Below are 27,856 nucleotides of genomic sequence, written 5' to 3'. Positions count from 1 at the left end.
GTTTTATATTTTTGCAAATGAGCATCTGGTCAGGATGCCTCCGGTACGCCTCCCTGGGGAGGCGCCTCGGGTAAGACACAGTACACGTTGGAGAGACTATGTCTCTCAACTGGCCTGGGAACGCCTCGTGATCTGCCGGGAGGAGCTGGACGAAGTAGCTGAGGAGAGGGAAGTCTGGGCTTCTATGCTTAGGCTGCAACCTAAGCAGGCTGCGACTCGACCTCAGATATGTGGAAGAAAATAGGTGGACAGATCGCAAATTGTGGTTGCAGCAGAATAATATGTTTATTTTGTGTTATTTTGTTAATTGATGGTTTTAGGGATTTTTTTCCAACAAAACTAGGTAAAAGTGATGTTAAATGTTCAGGTGTCCATTTATGTGTAATTATTTTTGCATAGTTTTCTGTATTGTCTATAAAATGTGTTTTGTGTTAACATTTTTGGGTGTCTGGAACGGATTAATTGGATTTACATTATTTTCTGTGGGAAAATTTGCTTTGGTTAGAGTCCGTTTTGGTTTGAGTCAGATCTTCTGGAACGGATTAATGATGTTAACCAAGGCGCCACTGTGTACAATAAGGGGTTATTGTCTAATGTACTGCATGTTTGATATTGTAAAAAGTTCAGATCCCAGTCATCCCTAATATAACCCATTGCTGTCTTCCTATTTGTGGTTCTGCAGTTCGATGTGGATGAGAAAACCTACTTCAAGAACATCCTCAATAGCATTAAGTTCAACATTAACCTCTCAGTCAAGAAGATTCATGAAGAAGTGGACAAGACAGCGTGAGTGTCGCCTTTGTTCTATTTTTATATAACATTTACTGTATGTCAAAGGAAAATCTGCTGCTGGCTCCAAAATAAATGAGAGATGAGACAAGTTCTTTGAGAATAATAAGAGGTACAATTTAATAAAACTTGCATGCAAGGAGGCAAATCAATTCAACCTGAACAGACTGACTGACTGACTATTCATGTTAAAACATCCATTAGTATAGGAGACCATATATGCGGGGGGGGGCGCCTCCTCCTGTGAGGGACAGAGACAATGAAGAGCAAACTCACATTAGACACCCAAGGCTGTTTGAATCAGGTGATAAGCATGCAGAGGACTTGTTTCGGAGACAAGAGGCCACTAGCCTCAAGCAGATAATGATACCAAATCAGTGTGACATTAATGTCTATCTTAGCAGAAATACATATTTATGTTAGTGCAGAATTCTATCTAATATTAGTCAAATCAAATTGAATAATGGACACAAAACATTTTATTTTAAGTGCAATAACAAACCATATTTTCCTGACAATTTATAACATTTTTCACAACTTAGCAGTTGTCACTGTGCTTTGGTTTTTAGTTTGATACGTACGTGGTTGTGCCACTGCGACAAACAGATTTACTCGACATGCTCCAGAAAGACCCTTTTGGTTACTTATCTACAGCAGACAGTAGTGGCGTACTGTGGAACATGGAGCTCATTTGTAAAATACAGCACTGATACTTCTGGATTGACTGATTCTCTGCTCTGACACACATTATTATTCCAAGATGCCCGGAACAACTGCTCCATTAGCCCACGCTCAATACCCTAAAGAGTTGAATCACACGCTCCCCCTTTATCACCAAACGGTGCATCTTTCATCGCTCGCTCTCTCTGTCTTGTCCCTGGGAAATAAATAAATGCTCCTCCTCCTTTTTGTTTTTTGCTCCCCTCTGTCTGACTCTGTGCAGCCCACGCAGAATCAGTCTTTCACTTTTGGAACAAGGGCATCTCTCACTTTCAGAGTTAGTCACTTGGGGAATGTGGTGGCAATCGATGGGTCTGGCTTCAAGTGGATTAGCATAAACTGGAACTGTCCTTGTTTTTCTGACTGTGGGATCACAGGCACTGAATGTTTCTCACCAGGGGGTTTACGGAGATGAGAGAATGTAGTGGGATCGTATTCAGAATGTGTGTCTGTGTCTGTGTGTGTGTCTGTGTGTGTGCGTATGTGGTTTGTTTGATATCTCCACAGGTGGCTTCTCCCCCCGCAGGCCCTAAATGCATACTACCTTCCTAACAAGAACCAAATGGGTGAGTGATGACTGTTCAAGCACTGGCAACACAAATACTCGCCAGTACATCTCTAGGGCCTGAAAATGGAAAAAGAATAGTGTCCATTTGGGCTGCACAAAAAATTCACACCAACATGCCATTTTACTCAAGGACTCACACTGCACTGTTTTTAGCATGACGGCCGACACTTCCTCCTCACTCTCCCCATCCTCGAGTGAGCCTCACCGAACCAGGGCAAGTTGGGTTTGGTACCCTGGTTCTTCCCGCTAACAGCTGATGCCACTGGCACGGCTTGCTGGCGCCATCTATTATTTATCAGCTCACAGGAGGACTGATTGCACTAATTGAGGTTTTTTTTTTGTCTTTATTACGTGCATTAATATACTTTGGACTGAGCGAGCATGCCGTGTTTTTGACATGATGGATTATTTTCAGTCTGTTTTTTAATAAAAAAGGGCCCCCATCAGCTGTCCTTGAATGGCAGAAAGACCATTGGAAGTTTCTTAAAGCACAAGACGTTGAGGAGTCTAATGGAGGGTGTGGTATGGCTCAAGAGGTAGAGTGGGAAGACTCCCATAAATCTTAACACAAAACACTTTTAATATGCAACAATTATACTTTTAACATGCAGAAAACAATTTGAAATGCTGAGACCGTGTACGAGAACTGAGGCAAAATTTTGGCAAAACATTGTGTCGAGAAATGAATCAGCTGAAAACGGGGGCGTTTGAAAACTGAGGTTCCGCTATAATAACAACAGTCGCCCTTAATGCAAATGTTGATCCAAAATCAGATGAGAATGTCAATGTCAAGCTCGCAGGAGGGGTAGGAGCGAGCAGTCCGTTAAAAAAAAAATCAATTATTCGTGGATGGATTTTTGCCGTTTACTGGCAGACTAGTAACATCACCGCCACAAAAATCGTGGCTCTCCTGTAAGTATAATTTATAATGAGGGGTTGAATAATAGGTTCAAGCGCATCTCTCGCTTCAGATGCAGCCACTTTAGCAAATTAATTTTGCTACTCTCTTGTAATTACTAGTTAACAAGTTTAGTTGGAACAAATGCTTTTTCTGTGCACCGTCTTTTTGTCACAAAAAGATTTATCAGTGTCACAACCTGTTGAATTTGATGTCTTTTGCTGAAGGAGGGGTCATTTTAACAGCAATGCAGCACTGCTCAAGCTAAATGCCAAAGAACATCGATGTGCAATGTTCTCTGGACTTTAATGGGGCTCAGTTCCAGTCACAATTAAATTACAACATGATTAATCTGTAGCATCAGTTAACAGCCGAGCGTATGCACAACATTCTCTACTCAAACTGCCTTATCAGTGATTGATTTTGATGCAATCAATGGAAAATGGATTGGCTAATTATCCGCTAACTGTTTTTTCTGACCAAATGCAGCGTTCTTAGATGGACAACATTAAACTTACAGATTGCTTGACTGACCGAGCCACTGACTTATCAGCGTCCTCTGCGATCATTTGGTCATCTTTCTTATAACACAAAGTACTTGTCAGCTGTTTTAGCAGCCGGAGTTGATCAAATGCTGCCAAACGCGTCCGCCCTCCTCTTTTTATGAGTAGAAAACTGATGCCAGGCGTAAAGGAGGAAATGCATACACAGTGTAATTCAATTGTAAAAAATACTAATAATACATATTTTTAATTAATATACCTGCATATAATATAAAGAAATAATGTCATATAAATGAATATTTTCTTATTTGTATTTACATGTGTTAATTTTCTATTAATATTATTGTATAAAAGCTATTATTTGTTTTGTATTATTATTTAATGTTAGATTTAATGTTAGCATTGTTCATATTTAAATCATTAATGAAACTGTTTTTTAATGATGTATGTATATTATATGTGTTTATTATATGTCAGCCTGTATACTTAAAAAAACTTGATGTCCTCCATCATAAATGGAAAACTTGTCGGTGGAAATGTCAGTCCGTATGACAGTTTCAGTTGATGTTCCACGCCCAAACTGAAACTGAAGCGAATGAACAACGCAAAGCTCAGTGTAACATGACATACACATCATGTGCTTTATTTCCTCTCTCTTCCAGTGCAGGTTGCAACCAAAACTCAAAACGTGTGTTTTGAGTGTGTCTTCATCATGTTGTGTCTGTGCTCTTCTTTCAGTTTTCCCAGCCGGCATCCTTCAACCTACTTTGTACAACCCTGAGTTCCCACAGTAAGTAGCTTTCTATCATGCAGGCGCAGGGACGTAAAAACATCTCCTGTGCCACCAAAACAAAAGGTCTTTAAAGGCCACGTTATTCTTGCAAGCCTCTCCTTGCCCAAAGTCCCAGCACTCCCGATTGGAGCAATTTAACGACCTATAAAGAGCTCAATTAATAGTGAACAAGGCTCTGCTAATGGAGCAGCTTTCATTGTCAGGTTGTGTCACTAAATTTCAGTTAAGTAATTGGACAGTGCATGACAATAGATAGGACTCCTCTTTGTTAGCGTCTCATCCATTCTCACTACTCTTCCTTAATTTGGACTTTAAAGTATGAACCAGGAAAAAAGTCCGTCTAACTCAGGCGTGTCCAAAGTGCCCCCTGCATCCTTTAAAACTTTGCTATAAAAAGTTGGACACGCCTGACCTAACTACATTATAACCAATTTAAGTCAGAACACACACATCCTGTCCAGCACTGCAATTAACATGGTTTGCCTGTTAAGTATTAATATAGTCTTCTGGTCATCACTGCAAGCTGATCACACGTGAATGAGAGATGTGGAGGCGTGGACTAATCGATCAAAACCTGCAAGTTTTTTTCTCAATTGAAACTCACGGGTCTACGTTAACTCGTTCATTTACTCACCCCTGCCACCACCCCTGTGTTTCACTGACTAACGGATATGCGATGAAGATTCGAGTTTCACTGACTAATGGGTGCCCGATGAAGACTCGGGTTTCACTGATTCACGGGTACTCCACAAAGCCTTGAGTTTCACTGTCTCAGAGCGATCTGATGAACATTTGAGTTTCACTGATCCACAGGTACTCAGCAAAGACTCGAGTTTCACTGACTCACGGGTACTCCACAAAGCCTTGAGTTTCACTGTCTCAGAGCAACCTGATGAACATTTGAGAAAAGACTAAGACAAAGACTAGAATTTAACTGATATACGAGTGCTCGATGAAGACTCGAGTTTCAGTGACTCACACGTGCTTGACAAAGACCCAATTTTTAATGACTCACAAGTACTTGGGGAAAACTCAACTTTCACTGATTCACAGGCACTAGACAAAGACTTGAGTTTCGCTGACGATTGGGTGCTTGACGAAAACTCGAGTTTCACTGACTCACAAGTGCTCGACGAAGACTGGAGTTTTACTGACTCATGGGTGCTTGACGAAGATTTGAGTTTCACTGACTCTTGGGTACTTCATGAAGACTCGAGTTTCACTGATTTACTGGGGAACCGTACGTCCAAGCTGCGTCACAGACTCGACTAAAATGAACAATTTACAAGTTCAGCCAGCGAGTTCCACTGACTCAAGGGTGCTCAACGAAGACTCGAGTTTCACTTACTCATGGGTGCTCGGTGAAGACTACAAGTGCTCGACGAAGACTCGAGTTTCACTTACTCACTGAGGCTCGGCAAAGGCTCGAGTTTTACTGACTCACGGGTACTCGACAAAGACTTGAAATTCACTGACTCATGGGTGCAAGTTTTTGCACATGTGCATGTTTCTGCGCATGTGCTTTGTGACGAGCGACTCGAGCGAATGGAGCACCTGATTCACTTCAGTGAGTGACTCACAAGAACTGGAGTCAGAAGAAGGAATGGAGTTTCCCATCACTAATGTGAATTACTTGTTTCTACGCTGCTGTTGTTTTCAATTCATTCAAGTGGAGAATTAAAAGTTGTTTGGAACTTTGTTGAGCAGTTAAGCTTTATAAAGTGAAGCATTGGAGTGGAGACTGAAAGTGAAGTGGCATTAACTTGTAAAATTAGGAAAATAAATTGCCTGTCATACTTACCTTCAGCACGCTACGACTTGATTGTGCCACAGAAAACCAAATAGGTGCTCATTGTGGGGTAATGTTTAGCAAAATAATGAGTAAAGAGACAATAGGAAATGTAGGTCATTGAAAATACTGTACAGGACAGCTTTGTAAAGCAGACCTACTGCTGCTCAGTATTATTCCACTGCAACTAAAACCCTCTAATTCGGTCCAAATGGCTGCACCTTCTTTATTCATATAAATCACACACGCTCACAAATGAGATCATTAGAGCTAACAGTTTGTGTGCTCAACATTACCGTACACTTTTATGTCTTCATTAGCAGCGATCACCACTAATTCTACTACCTGCTGCCACACACGCTAATAAATATTCATTCATGCTTGCATGTGACTATGTCCCCTTGCAGCAGGCCAAAATTCCCAAAAGCACACACACACACACAAAACACCTCCACTATCACATGCAGTAATTGAAGCTTCAATCAGCCAGTTGGTTTTAGCAAGGAAGACTGACTCATTGTGAGGCAGCGTATCGACTAGCTGTCAGAAAGTCATTTTCGGACGTAGTCATGTGGATAGCCCTGAATGTGCCCTCTCGTTGGACTCCCATGTGCTGCAAAGACAGCTAGCTTCCAGTTGAGGTCAAGATTCTTTGGCAGCAATGGGGCGGAGGATTGTCTGCATTAAGAAAGGAACGTGTGAGGCGCTGAATTGATCGAGAAAAATGTGATTCAGTGTCAGCATTTCCAGGTGCAGTTTGGAAGGAGCACTGTAACGCATGAAAAATATTGTGTTTGTTCCTTCGTGAGCGTAGGGCAGGGGTGTCCAAAGTGCGGCCTGGGAGCCTTATTGGTCCTCGGGATCATCTACAAATAAAACAAATTAATTATTAATGATATACAGTGGAACCCATTAATGTCGACACTCGTCAGACTGGCTGATTGACATGGACATAAGCGGTTGACGCCATAACAGACACGAGCCATTGCTTGCACATTTACATGCAACTTTGGCCAGCGACACGAAGGCGATAATAAGCAGTTTGTTGACATCGTTTTCCCACATGTGTGGATACAGTATTCTTTACTTTGATTCTTGTGTTTTCTTGTATTTCATACTCTAATGGAGTTGTTGCGGGAATATTGTAGTACGTCTTGTCTACAATGTCAACAAAAAATGTAAAAAACAAGTAAATAAACAGATACATTTTGTTAGTTGCTGTGGGAGAATCCTAACAATAAAAAATACAAAAAAAGACGACAGTGCTGGGCTGTAACCAAAAGCTACAACTCAAAACTTGCTAGGTAGAAATGTGCAACAGGAGCAGAGCAACGAGGATGGCAAGAAGATGAAAACCGATCTTAATACAAGTTCCAAAAATACTGGACGGTGACAGAAGAAACTGGACGAGGACGAGAACGGTTCTAGTTCTTGTCACGGTAAAGAGAAGTGTGGAAGACGAGAAAGGGGAACAACCCAGCATCGTCCTGCCGCAGCCGCCGTGCATTGGAACACTACTAATCAGGAAGCAAGAGGAAACACAAAAACGGAACCAGTAAGGGGAAACAATCAAAAAGAAAACCCCGAACGTGAAATATTTAACTGTATGAATACGAATTTTTGTCCATTAAATAGTGAACACATGCAATGTAATGTTTAACATCCATAGACTGAGTGGTGTAATTTTTTCTTTCTGCTGCTAGATCTTTGAATTATGGCGGAATAGGAGCAATCATTGGCCATGAACTGACACATGGATATGACGACTGGGGTAAGAATTAGAAGAATTTTGCTGGTTGGGTTCGACCAGCAATGCTTTGAACATTAACAGTATTTTTGATCAAAAACAGCAAAGGATTGTTGACTTTCACATTTTTGTCATGCCATTTCTTGCTTGCCATTTAAACAAAGATGTACATCCCTAGGAGGCCAGTACGATCGCCACGGCAACCTCAAACAGTGGTGGACCGAGGACAGTTACAGAAAGTTCCAGAAGAAGGCCGAATGTATTGTTAAGCTTTACAACAATTTCACAGTTTACAATCAGAGGGTGAGTCTTGACTTCTATAATTCATGTTCATCTCGCCAGTTATTAATGGTAACATACAATAAGTCTGCAAAGCTGCAACAAGGCCACGAATTATAATGTCCCAGTGTGAGTGCACCCATGATACCGGAGATGGATGCTTGAGCTTTTCACTGCCTGAAACGTTTGTGCTAAAATTGAGTGGTACTTAATTTGATGACAAAATGCTTGTTAACAGGTCAGAAGAAAACAGACGTGATGACATGTTATGGCCCTGTCACACCTTGACGATTTAGCCAGCGTACGCCAACGTATGAAAAATTTGGCCAATACGCTCGCGTACATCGAATAAGTTATGGGTAAGTTTTGTATAAGTTAGGAGCACGCTGAAGCACGCCGGCATACGTCGTAGTACGTCCAAGTCGTCCAAAAATTTTGTGCATGCACAAAACTTTTCAACGTATGTCAACGTATGATTCATACGTCCTGCATACGCGGGCAATAAGTTATGCGATCGTTGACACCCGTTCACACACGTTATTTGTAAGTTACGCACAAGTCGTAATACGTCAAGATAATATCAAGCGTACCTTTGCCTTCCTGTCCACTCTCCGTTAGTCTCACGAAGGAAATCACACATAATCTTGGACATTGAGACAAAACTGTGTCTTCTTGGCTCTCTTCTTGGCAAGGGTTGGCTGAGAGGAGATGGAGGCCACTGTGGATGCAGCTTCCGATACCATTGACGATGCATGAGAGCCGTTAGAACCCTGCGTCATCTCTATCAGAGTGAGTGGGAGGCTGTGGGTGGTGATGGATCCTTCTTACATCCACGTCTTCGTCCTCGCCCTCGGCCTCCGTCACTGCCCTGATACTTCTTGGCAGCGGTCTTTGAAATTTTCTTCGCCATGATGGTGATATTGACACTGCGATGTCTCGTGAGGTTATGATTTGCGTCATCAAGTGGCAGACTTTTTATAGGCTACGGCACATCATCATCGGCCATACGCTGCTGTGCGGTTTGCATAAGTTAGACTGGCGTTGGGCATAAGTTGTGAACGCCGGCAACACTCTACGCATTTGTTTGTATAAGTTGTAGAAACGTTCAATATAAGTTACTAATACGTCGAACTCGTTATGGATACGCTATGTATATGCCCAAAATTGAAAAAAACCTCGACAGTTCAACGTATGCCATTAAAATGATCACGTCAGGCATGCGCTGGCTAAATCGTCAAGGTGTGACAGGGCCATTAGCTAACTATAAAAGATTGTTAACTGAATCGGACAATACAGACATTCGGATTCTCCTAGGTGGGGCACATAATAATATTTACTAGGTTCTTTGACTTTGACTAACACCTGACCACTCGCAACAGAGTCGGTGTGGTTGGGGGAGGAGGTTGCCGAATCCGAGAGTTTCGGAAAAGAGGAGAAGAAAGCAGATTTACATTCTATAGTACCCCACTGGCTCCGGTATCATTTTAAAAGCCCTTTAAGGGCATCTTCGTCAGCTGTTTCAAGCAAACCAAACCAATTGTAATATTTTGCAAAGGGAGAACCTCACTCCATCCATGCCCTCTGGCTGTCTTTATTTCTAAAGTTCTGACTTATCTGTTATCTGCTTCTAAGCAAAGTGTTTTTTCTTGTTTCAGCTACACTTTATTTTCCTGCCAATGATTAACTGTTTATACAACTAACACATTGGGCCTAAAATCACCCAAAAAACAAAAATCCAAGTCAGGAAAATGCCTTCTGTTTTTTTGTGTAAAAAAGTGTAATAATCCTTATAACTTAGAATAACTTAAATATAAAATGTATCACTCACAAACACAACTTTCCCAGTCGAACGTTCTTTTTGAAGATTTTTCTATAACAAGTTTTAGATTTATTACAATTATTGTACAATAGAGAACTAGGAAGGGCGCTATTAGTGGAGCCCGTTTGTTATTTAAGAATAAAATACACTAAGTCCCCAACCAACGAACACAATTGGTTCCAGACGACCATTTTTAAGTCGAATCGTTCTTAAGTCGGGGAAAAGGTAATATTACCAATGATATAGGTACTACATGTACGTGTATACATATACAGTATATGTGTATGTATGTAAATATGAGTTTGGATACAGTAGTAATATTAAAAGAGGATAATTAATGAAAAAAACAATAATAAAAGTGATATAATAATACGTAATGATAAATGTTATTTAACTTTGAAGAGGAGTGGTTGAGCATACGTCGTTGTGGTGGAGAAGGAGGAGGAGATATTGAAAAAAGGACAAATCGTCGTCGTCTTTAGACTCTTCTAAAAGAGGTAGTGTTCTGTGGGTGGTGTAGAATTAAGCAGGCCTGTTAACTCTTCATAAACTTTAATCACACGCTCTGTTCAGGTTGCATCATACAGTTACAATTTAGCTTTCCCTTCCCATTTCCTGTACCTGTTGGTCCCATTAGCAGTGTCACAGTGCCCTCTACTGGTCAAGCATGTAGCAGTATAAATAATGGAGTTACAGTGCTAAAAGGCAAAATACATGAAAAAATAGACCAGTTGGCTTGTGTTCGTATCTCCGAAAGTTCGCATGTCGGATGTTCGTAAGTTGGGGACCTAGTGTATCTATTTTTTATGCATCTAGGTGAATGGTCGTCTGACACTGGGGGAGAACATAGCTGACATGGGCGGACTCAAGCTGTCATACTACGTAAGTACTATTAGTTACCATTTGAGATGTGCAAGTCATGAACGAGTCGTTAAAACTCACAGGGTATTTTTTTTACCCAATCGGGACTATCCATTAACACGTACATTGACTCACGCCAGCTGCTGCTCGCTAAACTTAAAAAGGAAACCATCAAATCAACCCCTCCCTTCCACGTCCTGCCCGATTTGCGTCACAGGTGCTCGACTAAGACTCGCATTTCACTGTCTCAAGGGTGAACGACAAAGACTCAGAGTTCACTGTCTCACAAGTACTCAACGAAGACTCGAATTTCACTGACTCGTTGGTGCTCGACAAAGGCTCACGTTTCACTGACTCACTGATTTTTATATGATACAGGCCCAAAAAAGAAAACATTGCAAAAGTAGGATGTTGATTTAAACAAGAAAAACACCAACTGGTGTGGTGACCATCACAGACTGTTCAAACCAGTATTTCTAACCTTTATAGAGCCAAGGCACATATTTGACATAAGAAAAATGTCACGGCACCCAAACAGGATTTATTGTGTTGCATGAATGGCAACAGGTGGACACACGAGTTAATGATGCACCTTCTGCCCTCTAGTGGAAGAACATTTCATTGTCCTGTCTGTCACTACACGTCACTCGTATAGACAGACACGTTATACTTGTATTTACTAAAGAATGAACTCGTGAAGTGAAATTGGATAATTTACTGCGGCATATGTCTCACGGCATACTAACGTGCGGCACAGGAGTTGGTTCAAACAGCTACTGCTGCACTTCCCTAAAAAGAAAGACAGTAAACAAGGGGGTCCAAAGTGCAACCTGGGGGTGATTTTCACAAAAACTAAGATGTTTTGTTCCGATAGTTTACTATACTGACTGGTTTGGTTTTTGCATCTGTGACGTTTTTTTTAAGTACTTTGAAGTTTACCTTTAGACCACACCTTAACAACAGTTTCTTTCCTTGATAGCATTTTTTTATGTTCCATTGCAAAAATCATTAAGGCTGTTTGCACAAAAGCTACGCAGTTTTATTCCATTTTATTTTATTTTGTTCCTTTAATTTACGCAAAATGAATCAAACCAGCACCGTAAAACTGAGATATGTACCAAATCATGATTATGGCATAATGTTACACCCCTACTGATCATGTATCAAATCATCAAACGTAAAAGGAGCATTTGTTGGGCAAATTACTTTCAAAAAGTTATAGCTTCTTGTTATGTTCCCAAAAAAGTAATTGAATGAGTTAGAATTCGAATGACTCCTTCATAAATGTACAGTTACCAGAGAAAGTAATTTTTGTGTTGCTTTTTTGAAACATTTTCAAATATGTTAAATAATATGGATTTAGCTTTGACTTGCAATTCTCTATCAAAACGTTAGGAGGCAGTGTTTTCCCACAAGTGAGCACCCGCAACTTTTTTTGACTGGCTATTTAGCTTCCTGCGTGGTAGTAGTAAACAATGGTGACTGAAGCGACGTCCAGATGGTCGGTATAGACGTCGATGCATAATAAACCGCCACATTTCGTGCTTAGTAACGGGAATGCATTTTGAAATAGTAAAATGTGAAATGTGTTGTTACTTTTGTAAAGCCACACACTCTTTATGCAGGCATATCAGAAGTGGGTGAGGGAACACGGCCCTGAGAGGCCCCTCCCAGGCCTCAAATACACACACGAACAGCTCTTCTTCATTGCCTTTGCACAGGTACCAAGCATATGCATAGAATATATAATTGTTCTGACACTGGAGATAATTCCCAGTTTTGGTTCATCATATGATTCTTCCGTCTTTATTTCAGAACTGGTGTATGAAAAGAAGATCTCAGTCAATCTACTGGCAGTTGTTAAACGATAAACATGCACCAGAACATTACAGGTAAAATGATTACCATATTTTCCGAAGTATAAGTCGCATCAGTCAAAAAAATGCGTCACGAAGAGAAATAAGAAACATAGAAGTCGCAGTGCACTACAAGTCACATTCAAATTCAAGGCAGAGAACAGGCGTTTAAGCTGGAAAGGCAAGTTGTTCAACAACACAGTATGTTAACGTAATTCAGCTACACAGCAGCATAATGAACATACCTGGGAGGCTGAATAGGTTAATTTAAGTTAACAAGCCAGCGAGTCCAACAAACAAGTTACCAGGAAGCAAGTTCACCAAGCTCCCAATCTCATACCACATCACTGAATCCATTGAATTCTTCATCAAGCCTAAAGCGTCCTCTAGTGGCTGTCGACGGCAATGTTCACTCGTTGGTGCATGTCAGTCAGTATGAATTAACATTTAAAAAGATGTTAAATTGCTTATATATATTTTGATATATAAGTCACTGAATCAGCCAAACTTTGGAAAAAAAAAGGTGTGACTTATAGTCCGTAAAATATGGTACACACAACACAAAAATATACCTTGCTTATTTTCCTAAAAGATGCTTTTTTCCCTAACCTTACAGAGTGATTGGCAGCGTTTCCCAGTTCAATGAGTTTGCCCGTGTTTACCATTGTGGGAAAGGCTCCCCCATGAACCCTGATGACAAATGTTCTGTATGGTGACATCACTCCGGATGCTGAATCTGCTTCAGTCTGTCCTACAACTCACTTTCATAAATCATAACGTACTCAACCTCACTGGGAACAAAAGTTCACCTTTTGAAATAAAAAGTAAGAAAATACGGACTCTCATCCATACAAAGCATTGTCTACTAACCAAGTACATATGATCAACTATATATATTTTTCTATGTTTAAATTTATTTTCAAATCATCTATTTTTGTATTACAGCAAGTATATGAGGTTATTTAATTCATGAGCTATTTGGGTTTTTACATAGGTTCCAAGGACTAACCGTTTTTTTTCAATAGTTGATCGTCTGATACGTCAACCAGGAAATTCCAAGCATACCAGAAGTAGAAAGTCTGACAGCAGCTGCGATTTCAGTCAGTTTGAGGTTTTAAAACAAAAAGGAATGGTAGCATTGATTTTTGTCAAAAATGTTGCCTCTGTCTTGGTATTGTGATTAGGGCTGTTGTATTGTTTGCCTGCATTGTTCTCTTGCTATTGTATTTGTACTTTTTTAAGAGCCGTCAAGTATGGGTTTTGTGTTGGGTTTTTGGTTTTTAAGTTTTTCCCTCAGGAAGTTCAATGCCAAAAGAAGGCTACCTTCCTTATGTCGGTCACCTCATCACCTGATAGCTAAAGAAAAACCACAAAATGTGGTACATTGGTACAGGAACCACAAGATACGCTTTCATATATTTCACAGTTAATTCCCCAAATACAGTGGAAACCGTTTATGTCGACACCCCTGGGACCGACTGACAACTTAAGCGGTTGTTGACATAACTGAAACCGAAATGAACCATTGCTTGCGCATTTACTTGTGACTTTGGCCAGAGCCATGAGGAGAACGGGCGACAATAAAGGATTTTTGTTATTTCGCATTTATATTTGGATTTGTGTGTTTCATATGTTATTTTATTCTCTAATCTGCTGTGGTAATTTTGTTTTTTGTATGTCTTGACCCCAATGACGGTAATGCTTTCATACATGCGCAAATCTTTCTTCCGGTGGCTAACAAGTAGTAATGGACGAAAACAGATTTTTTGATTCAACACGATACGGAATTACTGTTGGCATTTTGTTTTTTATGCCAATACTAATTCCTTTTTTTGCTTTTTTCCCCCGATACCCATACCAATACCAGTTACATTTTTGGCCTTTTTTTTTTTTAATACCATTACCAGTTAATTTTTTATTTTTTATTACGATACCAATACCAGTTAATTTTATGGCTTTTTTTTTTTCCTTTTGATACTGATACAAAGATCAATTACTTTTTTGGCTTTTTTTTTTTGGCTTCAATACCAAATACTTTTTTGCCATTTTAATCCCAATAAAACACATGACAAATGCAGTACTCACTCCTTTATCGTGGTTAATTGGTTCCAGACCCAACTGCCATAAGTTAATTTCTGTGACGTATGATCCCTGATTTATAAAATGGAATATTTTCATAGTTACAGCATAGAAAACCTGTTTGCAACCATCTAAATATGGCTTTTAACGTTATTAGAGCCCTCTACACATGAAACAACACCCCTATAGTCACCTTTACACTCATATTACCCAATATAGTCGACATAATAATAGAAAATAATGTCATGCAGATGAATGAGACCATGTCAGGATGGCTGTAAATTAGTCAGCCTTATTTGAAATAGGCACAGGGCACTCTGTTGTAAAGGCAGATGCTCAAAACACTGCATGAACAGTTCAAGACTTCCTAGTTCTCTTCTTCTACAGACTTATTTCCTAAAAGCTAGCTCTAGCCCATCATGCACAACGTCACTGATCTCTGTAGCCCACACTAAACAGCACAGTACTACAGAATACCACATATCACATCTGATGCTACTGGGGGTGGGGGTTGTAGCACAAAAGTGTTGGAAGTTACTCTAAAACACGTCAAAGTGACACATCCTTTTTTTCCATTTCTTAATTAGCATCGATACTTCATGAGCGTGATCGATGCTCGTGTGAATTGATAAACCCATCGCTGCTAATGATCTATTTTTAAAAAATTAATTAGTGCATTGTTAGTTGCTGTGGTAGAATCCAGGTTAATGCCGCCATGCTTTTATTTTGCAGCTTACTTTGAACTGAACAGGAAGTCACTGTGTACGTGTTTTAATTCTGTTTAAGTACACAAATAGTTATGTTGCCGTTCCTGCGTAGCGATAATGATGCAGTTAACAACATGTCGACGTAAACAGAACCATTTTTCTTAGAAATGACCCCTTTGGCGCTCACATTGTGTGTTGACAAAAGCAGCCGAACACGTAAGCGAGCATTTTTCATTTGGGGCTTTTTTGGGGTCCACACAAACATGTCGACATAAGGGGGATCGACTTAAGCGGCCTCCACTGTAAGAAAATACAAAAGTACGTATACTAAAGTGACCGTAGGTGGATGGAGACTTGTGCATTTGTACAGTGTTATTTTTAAAACATGCCTCTGTATGCAACATGTGAATGAGATGTGCAGGTGGTTTTGATGAGACAGCATGTTTCCTTCAATCGACACAACACGAAGTTCTAACAACTGCCGTACATGGATCACTCAAGCAGAACATGACTGTACAGCTGCTAGCTCACATGTGGCCGCTATTGTTTTACTATCTGTGGTCGCCGTTCAGTGTTTGAATAAATACAAACAAATCCCTGTGTGGGTGGGGGTCATTATCAGCGTGTTAGCAGTGTGTGTGCTGACTGGCTTGATCTTCCACAATGGTCCATCTCTGGATCACCCACCCAAAAGCTGCTGGCTATTTGAGAAGCACTGGCTTTATTCGGATGTAGGAAAGGGTCTAGCTGCTCAGTGCAATATCAGTAATACAATTCATTAACTGTCTATTGCATGCAATGTGACAGTTTTAGTAATATTGTACACTAATGCCTTCAAGATTGACTTATTGCCGTTCCTTGCATTTAATTATTATTATTTATCTATCAGGAAAAAAGGATAGTGAATGTTGATATACAGCAGTGCCTCTCAAATAGTGGGATGGGCGCGGTGAACTGTCAGGGGGGTTTGGGGTGAGAGGCAGGGAGGACTTTCAATGTTAGTGCAGGCCTGCCAACATGTACAAATTTGTCTTATCACCATGCAATTTGACTCTTGAATACACCTGTATGCTTCACAGCTCTCCATTTTGTTGCATTTTCCTGGTTTCAGTTTCGAGTTCAGTCTGCACAGTACAAATACATTTTCTCAATATCTCAAATAGGAGGGGCGTGAAACCATTTCTGTCCCCGGGGGAGTGAGGCTTCACTATCACGGTTTTGCTCAGCAATGTTACATTGATGAGATAGTAACCGCAGTACTGTCCAGAACAGGAAATTAAAAAAAAAGAACAACAAAGAACAAAAAAAGAACAACAAAGAACCTAATGCTAACGTGTGAGTCTATAGTATGTCTTATTTATATATAATATGTTTTATTTTCTCTTATTATGGTACTATCTTGGGTAATACGACTGTAAAGGTGACTGTAGGGGTGTTATTTCATGTCCAGAGGGCTCTAATAATGTTAAAAAAAAAAAACTATTCAGGAAGTCGTAAACAGGTTTTCTATGGTCTAACTATGAAAATATTTGATTTATAAATACTAAATCCTACTTCGTGGCAATTCACTCATCACGGTCGGGTCTGGGACTAATTAACCGCGATAAACAAGGGATTAGTGCATACAGAGCCCTAAGGGGACATGGTGAAAAAAAAAAAAATGAGGAAAAAAAAACTGGAGAAACCAGTACAAGATCCTGGGAAAGTTTGGAACGCCGTCGCTTACTTCCTGTATTGACGGATCAGTTGCTGCTGCGTACAAGTTGATGATTACTAATGATGAGCTGTCGTGTAGGAAGGCAGGAAAAAAAAACAATTCCCAAGATCTTTTTTACATTTTTTGATCATGTCCCTTAGGACACTTTTAGACAGAAATGGACTGATAAAAAAACACTGTCATACAACAGACAGCACTGGGACCTTCTTTTTTTCTCAGATGATTCAACATGAGAATACTGAGGCCGCCAAAAATGATTATTTTGTACACTTAATTGGATTCCTGACTTACAGGTGGATGCAGCATCTTGCAAGGCACCGCTGACTTAAAATGCATTGATAGTTTCAGCATTGTTTACCAGCATAGACGCAATGGATAGCAGATGTCGGTGTCATTTGCAGAACGCCTTACGCTTCCTGGGCTGCAAAATAGAACACAATGAAGCATTGTTGACGACCCATTCAATTTCTATTGCATCCCTTTTGAAAATAGTTGGTTTCTTAATATGATTTCTTATGAGCAGCATCTCCGAAGTACACAATGACAGCATGTAAAGACATCAAGACACGTACATAAATGTCCTCACCCACAAGTGGCATGCAGGCTGCTGAGTGATGGCCGACTCTTACAGGTCTCTCGTCTGAGGGGGCTGTCTGAGTTTTCACTCGGGCATTTTCCCAAACCAATGACTGCCTCCGATCAGGGGAGGCAGTCATGAAAACAACTAATAATAATGAAATAAGTATTCATATTTGTCAACTGATCTGGGTTACAAATCTATTTTAGTGTTAGCTTTAGGTTTTGGGGTTTGGGTTATGCTCTGAACCTGTGTGCCCATTTGGGTTAGGGTTAGGTTTAGTGTTAGGGTTGCACTCTAAATCCACGATCCCTTGCAAACTGGGTCGTGTGGCACATGCTCAATTCTGTTTTTCAGCATGTCGGCAATATATTGTTCTCAGCAATATTTACGATAAACCATAACTTTCAACAGCCTGTGTGATGTCCTTAAAGTAAGAGTGCGACATGATTAAGTCGTAAATTGCCACACCTGAAGTCAGTGCCTCACTGGACATAAGCGTACAGCGCGTCAGTGTTCTAAACACACCAAAAGATACATTTATTAGTCATCACAAAGTTTTATTTTATGAAAAATAGTAATTGCAGGTGCTTGCTAACTTCTTTGGTAGCCATCCTGCTTACCTAAAAGGTCTTTTAATGCATTGAAATGGCATAATCGTCATCTCTAGCAGAATTCTCGTCTACAGTATAGCTTTTGTTGAACAACAGCGGCCTCTGTTGGTCAAACCTGAAATCACAATATGCTGAAACGGGATGCTCTCACCGGCCAACAACGTTTATAACATAGAAGCATTTACCTCAAATGCATGTTTGTGGAACTCTGTTTTCACATTACTCATGCAATTGTGATGTTTATTCACAATTCCATATTCATGCTGCTGCTGACCCCATTGAGCATCAGTGGGGCGCCCACAGCAATCCCTCCTCTCTCTCTCTGCCATCTAACTCCATCCGACGAAGTTCGGCATCCGTGTATTCCTCTTCATGGAGGTATCCCTTTGGCTTTGTGCTAAAAGGAATGTCACCACCACTTGTTTCGCAGTCAGACATGTTTACTTCCACTATCCTAGCAGTAAACACCGTGAAGCCGGTGAGGGAAATGTGCCACAGTTGACAGCTGGCAGGAGAGCGCAGTGATACCAACGTAGAGGAAGTAGCACCGAGCGATAGAGAGGTCTGACTTCTGTTTTGTGAAGCAAATGTACAGTATTACTCTTTACAGTATTACTCTTGGAGTAAAGCAGAATGCTTTACTTATGTGACCCCACCAACTAGCCGGAACTACTTTCTTATACCCACAAAAAAAAAAACGACCAGAACTCGGCTCACGGGACGAAGTGGGGGGAAATGCTCCCACTTTTTTACATTTTCTGTGTTTGTTGTTGTTTTCCTTCTCTTTTCTCGCCTTGTTGCGTACTCTCGCCTCTTTAATCTTCCCACTCCTTCAACGAAACAGCAGATTCTTCTTCTGCGTGGGCGACGTAAGCACATTGATGACTTAAGTGTCTTACGATTTCTCCTTTATTTATAAATATATCCTTTATTTTTTGTAATCGAGGTACTCAAATTGCTCGAGGAATAGTTCACCCTTAATACAAACATTCCAGTAACATCACTGACACTGCGTGGCCAATGTAGAATTCAACATATCACCACAATGTCTTTGAATGCGTCTTTTCTATACCTTATATTTTATTTGTATTTTAGTTCATTTAGGCATTTTTGTTTGAAAATGCTTCATTTAGGCAAATAACACATCCGAATTGCTTAAATATGCACATTTTTTAAACTAATAGTAGGCCTTATTCAACCACAAAACAGAATGATTCATTAATGAAGATATTTTCAGAGAACCGTGAGAGTGACGATTTAAAATTCAAAGTGGCAAAGGATTACTGTATGTCGACGTTGACTTAAGTGGCCACTTTTCGGTAATAAGGACACAGTGGACCAAGACCTGATGAGTTAGTCGGCATAGACGGTTTGTGGACATAAGCGAAATTGATGTAAACAGGTTCCACTGTAGGAATGTAACTTGGCCTGAGCTAAAAAGCTAAAAATGTGACAGATAAAAGTATGATGAAGCTATTAATGAAGACAAATATGGTAGACTTGCACTAGATAGCTGCAGTACAAATTAATGTAAGTAAATGCTTAAAAGTACATTTGATTCCAAAAGTACGTGTGTTTCCCAAACAGTCCAAGATGCTTAGAAGTTATGGATGACAGTGGGTGCCCTGTGCTGATTGCAGATGACCTCGTCAACATAGAGAAGGTTGGCCTTCACCTCAATGTTTTGTTGCAGTTCCAGCTGGCAGCGAACCAGCGCCCTCTGCTGCTCCTCTGACTCGGCCACCGTCTCATGCAACCTGACAGGAGAGGAGTAAGGAAGCCACGCAAATGACTCCAATCAGGAAGAACATGTGAACATTCTGTGGCGTGTCCTTACTTGCTGATTTGATTCGTAAGCTGGCCGACCTCAGCGAGGAGCTGGGATTGAGCTGGATCGTGACAACGCTCTTTGGCAGGCCTTTGCTTACGCAACTCCAGCCTCGCCTGAGCCAAGCTGAGAAAATGCTCGTTCTCTGTGATGGCCACTTGGAGATCATCTCGGATTTTCTGCTGGCTGGCAAACTCCGACAAAACCTGGAGGGAATGACCATGTCATACGGGTCAGGGCGAAGGAGTGACAGTATCACTTGGGGTAGGCAGAACTTCCACTAGTTCTTGAGCGAGGCTTATGTTTGTGTACCAAAATTCAATTTTAAGGCCTTAGATCGCATCTCTGCTTTTTGCAGATGATGTGGTCTCAATGGCCTCATCAGACTGTAACCTTCAGCGTTTACTGGCGGTTCACAGTTGAGTCTGAAGCTTCTGGAGTGGGACTCCAAATGAGCGCCTCTAAATCTGAGGCCAGGGTTCTCAGCTCGAAAAAGGTGGCTTGCACCTTTCGGGTTGGGAGTGAGGTCTTGCCCCACGTGGAGGATCGTTCACGAAAGAGGGAAGGTTGGAGCGTGGGATCGAATGGCAGATCGGCGCAGCGTCACTGCACTAATGTGGTCGTTGTACCGGACCGTCATGGTGAAAACTGAGCTGGGCCGGAAGGCAAAACACTTGATTTACCAGTCGATCTACTGTACGTTCCACCTTCACCGTGGTGGCCGGAGACCGGGAAATCTGGGCTTCCCTACCCAGATAAGTGGGAGAAAATGGATGGATGGAATTACATTTTGAATTAATTCATGGGAGCACATCCGTAACTGCGGAATGTCGTAAACCAAGGACCACCTGGATGTCAATTCTCTTCGTTCAAACAATCCAATTTGAGAACAATCATTTGGAATCCACAAGGGAATGAATCCCTTGTCTTATGTGAATGGTTGCTATGCTGACTTGCCTTAGTGAGCTGTTCCTCCATCTGGCTTTTGGCACTCTTGATTTGCTGGACATTCTGCTGCAAGGCTGTTGATGTCGCCTGGAACTGTTTCTGCATGTCAGCGGCTGTCTGGGCCAGCAGAGACTCCACAAGGGCCCTCAGAGCCACGGAGTTGGTCTTCTGCTGCTCCGCCTTAGCTATGTTGAAGTCTGAGCTTCTCTCCCACTCCACAAGGGTCAAGGGTGAACTGAAAAGGCATTTCTGATTGTGACGACTGTCTGATCATTCCGGGGAATACACAAGAACGTGGTAGTTCACCTGGGGGGAACAGTCGTGGGGTTTAACATTTGGGTGTTGTTGAGGGAGTGTGGTGTCATTGTGGCACAGGAAGTATCTAAGTGGTGAGCCTCATATTTCTCCTTCAGATCCTGTTCAAGGTCAAACTTGGCAGTTTGATTCAATCTGGTGGATTGGATGAAGTCTTTTTTATTCATAAACTTCATGAATCATCTCAGGGTGAAGTGCTCTCTCACCGTATCTGCTCAGTGATCTGCTTGACGACACGCTGCAGGAGGGACATGACTCCCTTGGTGAGCTCCCCCTCCTTCACCAGCTCTTTGCTGACCTCATCATGCAGCTTCTCAGAGGGGTGGCGTTTATTTCTGCACACGACATGTGGTGCAGAGATGTTAGCATACATATTACCCACGATGTTAACTGGTGGCCGCAAGAGATGCTATATGCAATATCATGTATTACAAAAATTTATTTTAAACATTTGGTCTGAACAAAAGCCATTAAAAAAAAGTCTTTGACTTCAATAATTTCCTCCAACTATCAACAAGTAAGATGGATTAGTGTTAATAAATTCACAAATAAAAGTCCAATTAAACAACGATGGCAATGATGCACTTTGGAAAGCTGCACATCTCCATGTTGCACAAACATCCGTACAAGAACCAAGTAAAGTGCAAAGTATGAAACTAGGGACGAATACGGTCAGTGAAATTAAAAACTGGGCTCACTCAGCACATCACGCATGAGCACAGCATAAAGAAAATAGATAATAAAAGTAATAAAAGGACGCCTTACTCCCCACTCACATAACCAGCAATCTAAAGGCCAAACTTGGACATCCACGCCGCTGACGTAATGAGCTAGCAAGCCTGTTGCTTTGTGGATCACGTTCTTACTGGCCTGTGATATCATTATTGGCAAAAAGAACTGATACCGACATGAACCCATGTCATTTTATGTCAACATTGGTCGGTCGGTTGGTTGCTTACCACAAGCCAGATAAAGAGTAGTGTCTCTTTAAGTTAACAGAGCAGTGTTGCCAGATCTGGCAACATTCCAACTCCCCTTTGGCGACATATTTTCTCTTTTTCTGGCGTCGTTGGGGAGTTTTCTGGTATTTGGAGACTTAATAGTGAAAGCACGTATTGTTCTGCATTTTGTGTTCTCGCTGAGCAGCAGCGGATGCTGTTGACGGGTCCGCACCGTCCAAAGGCAGTCACGAGCCGGCAGCATGATGTGGAGCTCTACGCGCTGGAAGCGCAAATGAATCACGCATGCGCGAGCCGCGGGGGTGAAGCTCACCCTGTTTTATACAGCGAGATCTAAAACGCAAATGTTTCTTCGTCTACAGAATGTGATGTATGGTACTATATTGTGTGTGGAGCACAAGGCGGAGTGATATGGGAAGTGACGTCGTGAGTGCTCGCCAAGAGTTAAAGATTCTTCCGAGCTGTGTCTAGTGACACAGGCTCGGGTGTTATGCTGCTGCAACTTCATAAAGCTGACTAAAGCTCGCCAACGTTTGGGATATTTTCTGCGTAACACTACACAGTAAGCCTGGATAAAAGAGGAGGATGTGTTTATTCTGTTTATATTTTATTGTTAGTCTATTGCTACTCTTTATTTGCAAAATGAAGTGGATTATCTCACGATTCTTCTGGTAAATGTAGGTTAATTGATAAGCCTTCTGTATTGCTATAGTTATTATGAAGCTCAGTTGCTATTACGTATCTTCACCACAAGAGTGTGCTACTCACGAACCACACTGAGTCACAGCATAATCCGTTATTCGCTGTTCAATTATACTAATTTAAAATAGCCAACGTGTGATGCTACAACTTTGAGAGGCGCTGGCCGAGATAAAATATTAAAAGTTATTTTATTTTTTAAATTAACAAACCAAGAATCAAGTTTATTTGTAGTTCTAAATGTAATTAAGGTGTTTTTACTCACTTTTTTGTCTCTCCTATGAGGTAATGCTTTTTTACTCCAGCATTTTACAAATCAAATGCAAATGATATGCAAATTAGATGATGACGCTCTAGCGACAGCCTTAATTACTACATAGCCTTCTTACTGAAAAGTTGGCAACAGTGAAACGCAGCTGTGATGTGTCCAATGTGCCTCCCGGGTGCCATTGTCGGCCCAAAGCTTGTTTTTTCGCTTTTCACTGGCCCTCAGCATATTCTAAAAATAGAACTCATTATTAACAGTAGGGATGTCGATATTGGCATAAAAATGAGTTAATAGATAATTAGATTTGACAGTTCATATCGCTATGGGTTTTTCCTGCCAATAATGATTTCGGTGCGACACACGAACAAGCCTGCTAGCTCAGTACGCCTGTGGTCTGGAATTATTTGTCTTTTATATTGTAAATATGCAATGTAACATGCTGCGAGGAGGGAGTAAGGTGTCTTCCTTTTAATACGTTTAACCTGCAGCAAAATGATATCCACGGGGAGACGTGCTGAATGAGCCCAGTTTAGAATTTCACTGATTGTATTAGTCCAGGATTCCATACTTTGTTCTTATACAGATGTCTGTGCCACGTAGACATCATTATTGTAAAAGAGCCAATATTGAGCATCTATAATTAATATGGATGGGTGTCAAGATTCCATGACACCACATAATGTCACCGGTGCTGACATAGACGGTAGTAACCAGAACAAAAAAAGCAGATATCGGTGCCTCATTCTGGTGCAAAATGGTTAATATGAATTAGTGCTGGAAACTAACATGGTTAGTCGGGGTAATCTATTTGAATCAAAAAAACTTGATACACAAAATCCTGGAAAGAAAGAAAAAGAAGTACTAGCAATGGCAAATCAGCAAATAAAGCTGATTTGAAGGGTATTACGGAATGGAAAACATGCTCTTTGGTCACACAGTCAGACACAGCCTATTTCAAACTCAACTCCCGGAAGGAAAAATAGAGGAAAAGAGGTGGACCAAGACGCAAATGGATTGATAACATCACCACATGGATCAACAAATGCTATCAGAACTGCAAAATAGGAGGTAAAAAAAAACGGTGCTACTGGCAAACCATGAGCTCCAACCTTCAGTGAGAAGATGGAAGAAAATGATGATGAATTGAATTACTATTTCAAATGTCACGGTTAGCGACAGTGAAATGTGGCTCATTATTATGCACTGATAGCTATATCAACGATCTGGATCCTTCTTCTGTCGCCATTGTTCACTACAACTACACAGGAAGCGAAATCATGTAAACATTGTGGGCCGGTACATGTATGCTGTACATTTTACCTGGATTATCACATATTTATAAATTACTACCAATTTAGGGTTTTCTGAGAAAAAAAAACAACCTATTTGCAGTTAACAAAAATAATAACAAAATTGTTTGACAAAGATCTGTTTTTTTATAGGGTCGCAAATGCTGAATGGCGAATGTGCAAGGATCTACTGTACGGTAATCCCTCGTTTAGCGTGTTTAATTGGTTCCAGACATGGCCGTGATCAGTGGATTTCCACAAGTATTTTATAGTTACAGCATAGAAAACCTGTTTACAACCATCTAAATATACTTTTGAACATTTTTAGAGCCTTTTAGACATGAAATAACACCTGTCCGGTTACCTTTTATACTCGTATTACCCAATATAGTGGACATGAGCCTGTTGTCAGATCATTCAAAATTGCAATAAAAGCCTGTTGTTCCGGCACTCAAGGCTGGTGCAGTAACATTACTGACACCTAGTGACCAGTGTAGAATACTACATAGCATCACAACGTCTTCTGAAAGCCTTATATTTCTATTTTAGTTCGTTTAGCCATTTTTATGCTTGAAAATGCTTAATTTAGGCAAAACATACGTAACATTTGCTTTTTTTTTTTTTTTTTTTTTTACTAATAGGCCATATTCAACCACAAAATTCCATTATTTTATTCATATATTTTACAGTGACATCACGAAATTTGAAGTGTGAAGTGGCAAGTGTTTGCTTGTTTGGATAGCTTAGCATATACTGACCTACGTTGGAGTGCGTACACTTTATAGGCTGCACAACACTGACAAGTTGAGCTGTTGGTGTCCTTTGGGAAACCCACCTCTCATCCATACAAAGAACGGTGACTCGAAGAGGCCCCTTGCAGGTCTCGACGGCTTTCGTCACTCGGTCCTGCAACGCAATAAGCCCGTCCGTTTCCGAAATATTCTCCTCCAACTTCAGCTCGAGTTCCTTCTTCACAAACTGTATGTCTCTGACTCGATGGTCTGCACAACAGAAGAAATGCCTCCTGAGTTCATCTGTGTAGTCTTTACCCAGTGAGGACGAAAGCCCGTGTTCGTAACTTGGGCTTTCCTCATGTTGGACTCTTTACCCAGTCTCTCGTTGTCATCAACCTGCAGGCGCTTGCAGGCTTTGCTGCTTTCCTCTATCAGCCTTGCGCATTCTCCTCTGAAGAGCTTGGATTGGTTCCGTATGACCTCGATGCTCTCCAGAGTGGATCCGCCTATCAGCTGGGTATTTCTTCCTTGCATGGACATCTTTCCCCAACAGGTCACTGACCATAGAAACACAAAAACAGAATGGAAATGTACTTCTACACTGATCTTCATTTTGTGTCTTTCGTGATTTAATGGTTCGTTTAACCGGATAACATACATCTCCAATGATTGTCGGTGCGCAATTTTGAATTTATTGTGGATTTTCTCTATTTTACACAGGGTCAGAATTGGATATACCGGCTCAAATATACTCAGACGGTCAACTAAATCTTATAAGTCGTGTAACATTCATTCATTCATTCATGGTCATGGCTGACTGCAGCCAATAGCGTCTCTAGGATCGTTTGACAGCACTCATCGGATCGACCAATGCTCTGAAAAATAGCAAAGTCCAAGAAAGTAAAGATCTAAGAAGGACCTTTAACTCTCATTTAGCAGGGATTTGTGGACGCGGGTTTGAGCCCCAGCCACCGTGCAGGGCAAGACTGTGTTACATAAATTGCAGAAAATGCTCATTTATGCACCAAATTCTTTTTTAAATAACTATTGAAGATGTATGTTTTATTAATCATTCCAAAAGAGCGGTTCACTCATCAAGGGCCCAAAATGAATACGACATTCTCTTTCGTGTTTAATTTTCACAGATATGTGCAGTTTTGTAGCTCATATTGTTACATCATTGATATTATAGTTATAAACTCGGTGAATAAGTTGTTGGACACAAGGAGTTGAATTAATTGAATTAAATTTGGTTTACTTTTTGCACTATTGACTTTATTTTGCTCAAACAACTGTACGTAATTATAAGGGTATAACTGATTTTGTTATTGATATCGTTACATTGCCTGATGTTGTTCTATTTGTGTACTGTTAAAATGTTTAGATTTGTTAATAAAAAATAAATATATCTTTCATTTGCCGAACATCTGTGTCCTGTGTTTTTATTCTAATTAGACAACAACAACAAAAAAGAATCTCAAGTAAAACGTACCAGTATGGTTATCGGTATCAGCAAGACTAGCCCTCTATTGAGATGGTATCCCACCCGGATTGAAGATCAGAACTATGGTGCGTTCCGGTAATACTGAAAAGCAGGACTGACCAACCACCCTGTCAGAAAAGTACATAAAAGTGAAAAACACACCGTGAAATCAAGAATAACCCCGCTAATCACAATCTCTACTGTTGACGTTCATGATTAATATTCCCTCAACACAACTGTTGTCATCATTCGTGACGCTAACCGTACGTGTATTCTTGTTTAGCAATTATAGAGCTCTTATTATTTCTTTATGGACTTGTTCTTTGTTTGGAACTCGTTTGAAAACTAAACCGTCGTTTCCTTGCTCTGCAACAGTCGAAACTAATAACAGACTTGTCCACACAAACACAACGGCACTTGTTTTTCATATAAAGGTTCACTAGTTATAGACTCGTGTTATAAAACGGGGTGTGATTCTAAAATACGTGAAATTGATATCGATAACAGATACAATACATACTGTACAGTCACATACAAATCGAGAGAACACTTCTGACAAGTTATCGAGTGAATAAGTTAGTTGAGCGTCTACTAATCCGAGGGTAACTGAACGCAGCATTAGTCAACGCTGCTAGTTTAGCATGAATTGCCTTTTGAATGCCTTATTCAGCAAGCGAGAGCATAACACATTGAAATTATTCCATACCTTTTGACGTCCTTTTAAATAATCCTCTTGGCGGCAGAGCAATAAATTCGATCTGCCTCTCCCTTAAGGTAACGTGGTTACTATGGCAACAGCTAACAAAGGTCCAAGGAGGCCGCCTAACGTTTGTAACGCGGCCATATATCAGTATATAGGGTATATATACACATAATATACATACATTGTACAAAAAACTTAATTTAATTAAGAATTCCATCCATCCATTTTATATGCAGCTCATCCTCACTAGGCTCGCGGGTACGCTGAAGCCTATCCCAGCTGACTTCGGGCGAGAGGCGGGGTACACCCTGGAC

At 40.7% G+C, this 27,856-nt stretch overlaps 2 protein-coding genes across 7 annotated transcripts in view; one reads left to right on the top strand and one right to left on the bottom strand.

The window, feature by feature from the left end:
• LOC129191369 (endothelin-converting enzyme-like 1) overlaps positions 1 to 25,268 on the top strand; it is a 69,084-nt gene extending 43,816 nt beyond the window's left edge. Inside the window, exons 11-19 of one of the 3 annotated variants that reach the window (XM_054794647.1) lie at positions 683 to 786; positions 2,017 to 2,075; positions 4,217 to 4,268; positions 7,764 to 7,831; positions 7,986 to 8,110; positions 10,722 to 10,787; positions 12,392 to 12,487; positions 12,582 to 12,658; positions 13,239 to 16,318. In XM_054794647.1, coding sequence (XP_054650622.1) covers positions 683 to 786; positions 2,017 to 2,075; positions 4,217 to 4,268; positions 7,764 to 7,831; positions 7,986 to 8,110; positions 10,722 to 10,787; positions 12,392 to 12,487; positions 12,582 to 12,658; positions 13,239 to 13,338 — 747 coding nt within the window. In that variant the 3' untranslated portion in view covers positions 13,339 to 16,318. Of the gene's footprint in view, positions 1 to 682; positions 787 to 2,016; positions 2,076 to 4,216; positions 4,269 to 7,763; positions 7,832 to 7,985; positions 8,111 to 10,721; positions 10,788 to 12,391; positions 12,488 to 12,581; positions 12,659 to 13,238; positions 16,320 to 24,775 lie in introns of those variants that run through there. The other 2 variants (XM_054794649.1, XM_054794648.1) reach the window with 2 other exon arrangements.
• Positions 6,601 to 27,564, bottom strand: tekt1 (tektin 1). 4 transcript variants are annotated; one of them, XM_054794653.1, is made up of 9 exons: positions 27,546 to 27,564; positions 25,731 to 25,913; positions 25,458 to 25,623; positions 21,614 to 21,742; positions 21,399 to 21,542; positions 21,102 to 21,327; positions 20,154 to 20,350; positions 19,992 to 20,073; positions 6,601 to 6,926 (listed from the first exon to the last, which is right to left on the bottom strand). In XM_054794653.1, the coding sequence occupies exons 2-9, from the start codon at positions 25,894 to 25,896 to the stop codon at positions 6,798 to 6,800; spliced, it is 1,239 nt and encodes a 412-aa protein (XP_054650628.1). In that variant the 5' UTR covers positions 25,897 to 25,913; positions 27,546 to 27,564; the 3' UTR covers positions 6,601 to 6,797. The 4 variants fall into 4 exon arrangements, with proteins under 4 accessions (XP_054650628.1, XP_054650627.1, XP_054650625.1 ...); XM_054794652.1 differs by lacking the exon at positions 27,546 to 27,564 and adding an exon at positions 26,849 to 27,007; XM_054794650.1 differs by lacking the exon at positions 27,546 to 27,564 and having other exon boundaries at positions 25,731 to 26,121.
• Positions 27,565 to 27,856: the final 292 nt, after the last annotated feature.

Source organism: Dunckerocampus dactyliophorus, chromosome 12 (genome assembly GCF_027744805.1).
Source record: "Dunckerocampus dactyliophorus isolate RoL2022-P2 chromosome 12, RoL_Ddac_1.1, whole genome shotgun sequence".
Taxonomy (NCBI): domain Eukaryota; kingdom Metazoa; phylum Chordata; class Actinopteri; order Syngnathiformes; family Syngnathidae; genus Dunckerocampus; species Dunckerocampus dactyliophorus.
The sequence above is the reverse complement of the archived record's forward strand: the minus strand, read 5'-3'. Positions and strand labels throughout refer to the sequence as shown.

Coding starts and splice junctions, on each gene's coding strand:
- tekt1 (XM_054794650.1), bottom strand. CDS start 26,016: ATGTATGTTATCCGGTTAAACGAACCATTAAATCACGAAAGACACAAA. Junction 25,624..25,730: donor TGATGACAACGAGAGACTGG/GTAAAGAGTCCA, acceptor TCTGTTGTGCAG/ACCATCGAGTCAGAGACATA. Junction 21,328..21,398: donor CCCACGACTGTTCCCCCCAG/GTGAACTACCAC, acceptor ATGCCTTTTCAG/TTCACCCTTGACCCTTGTGG.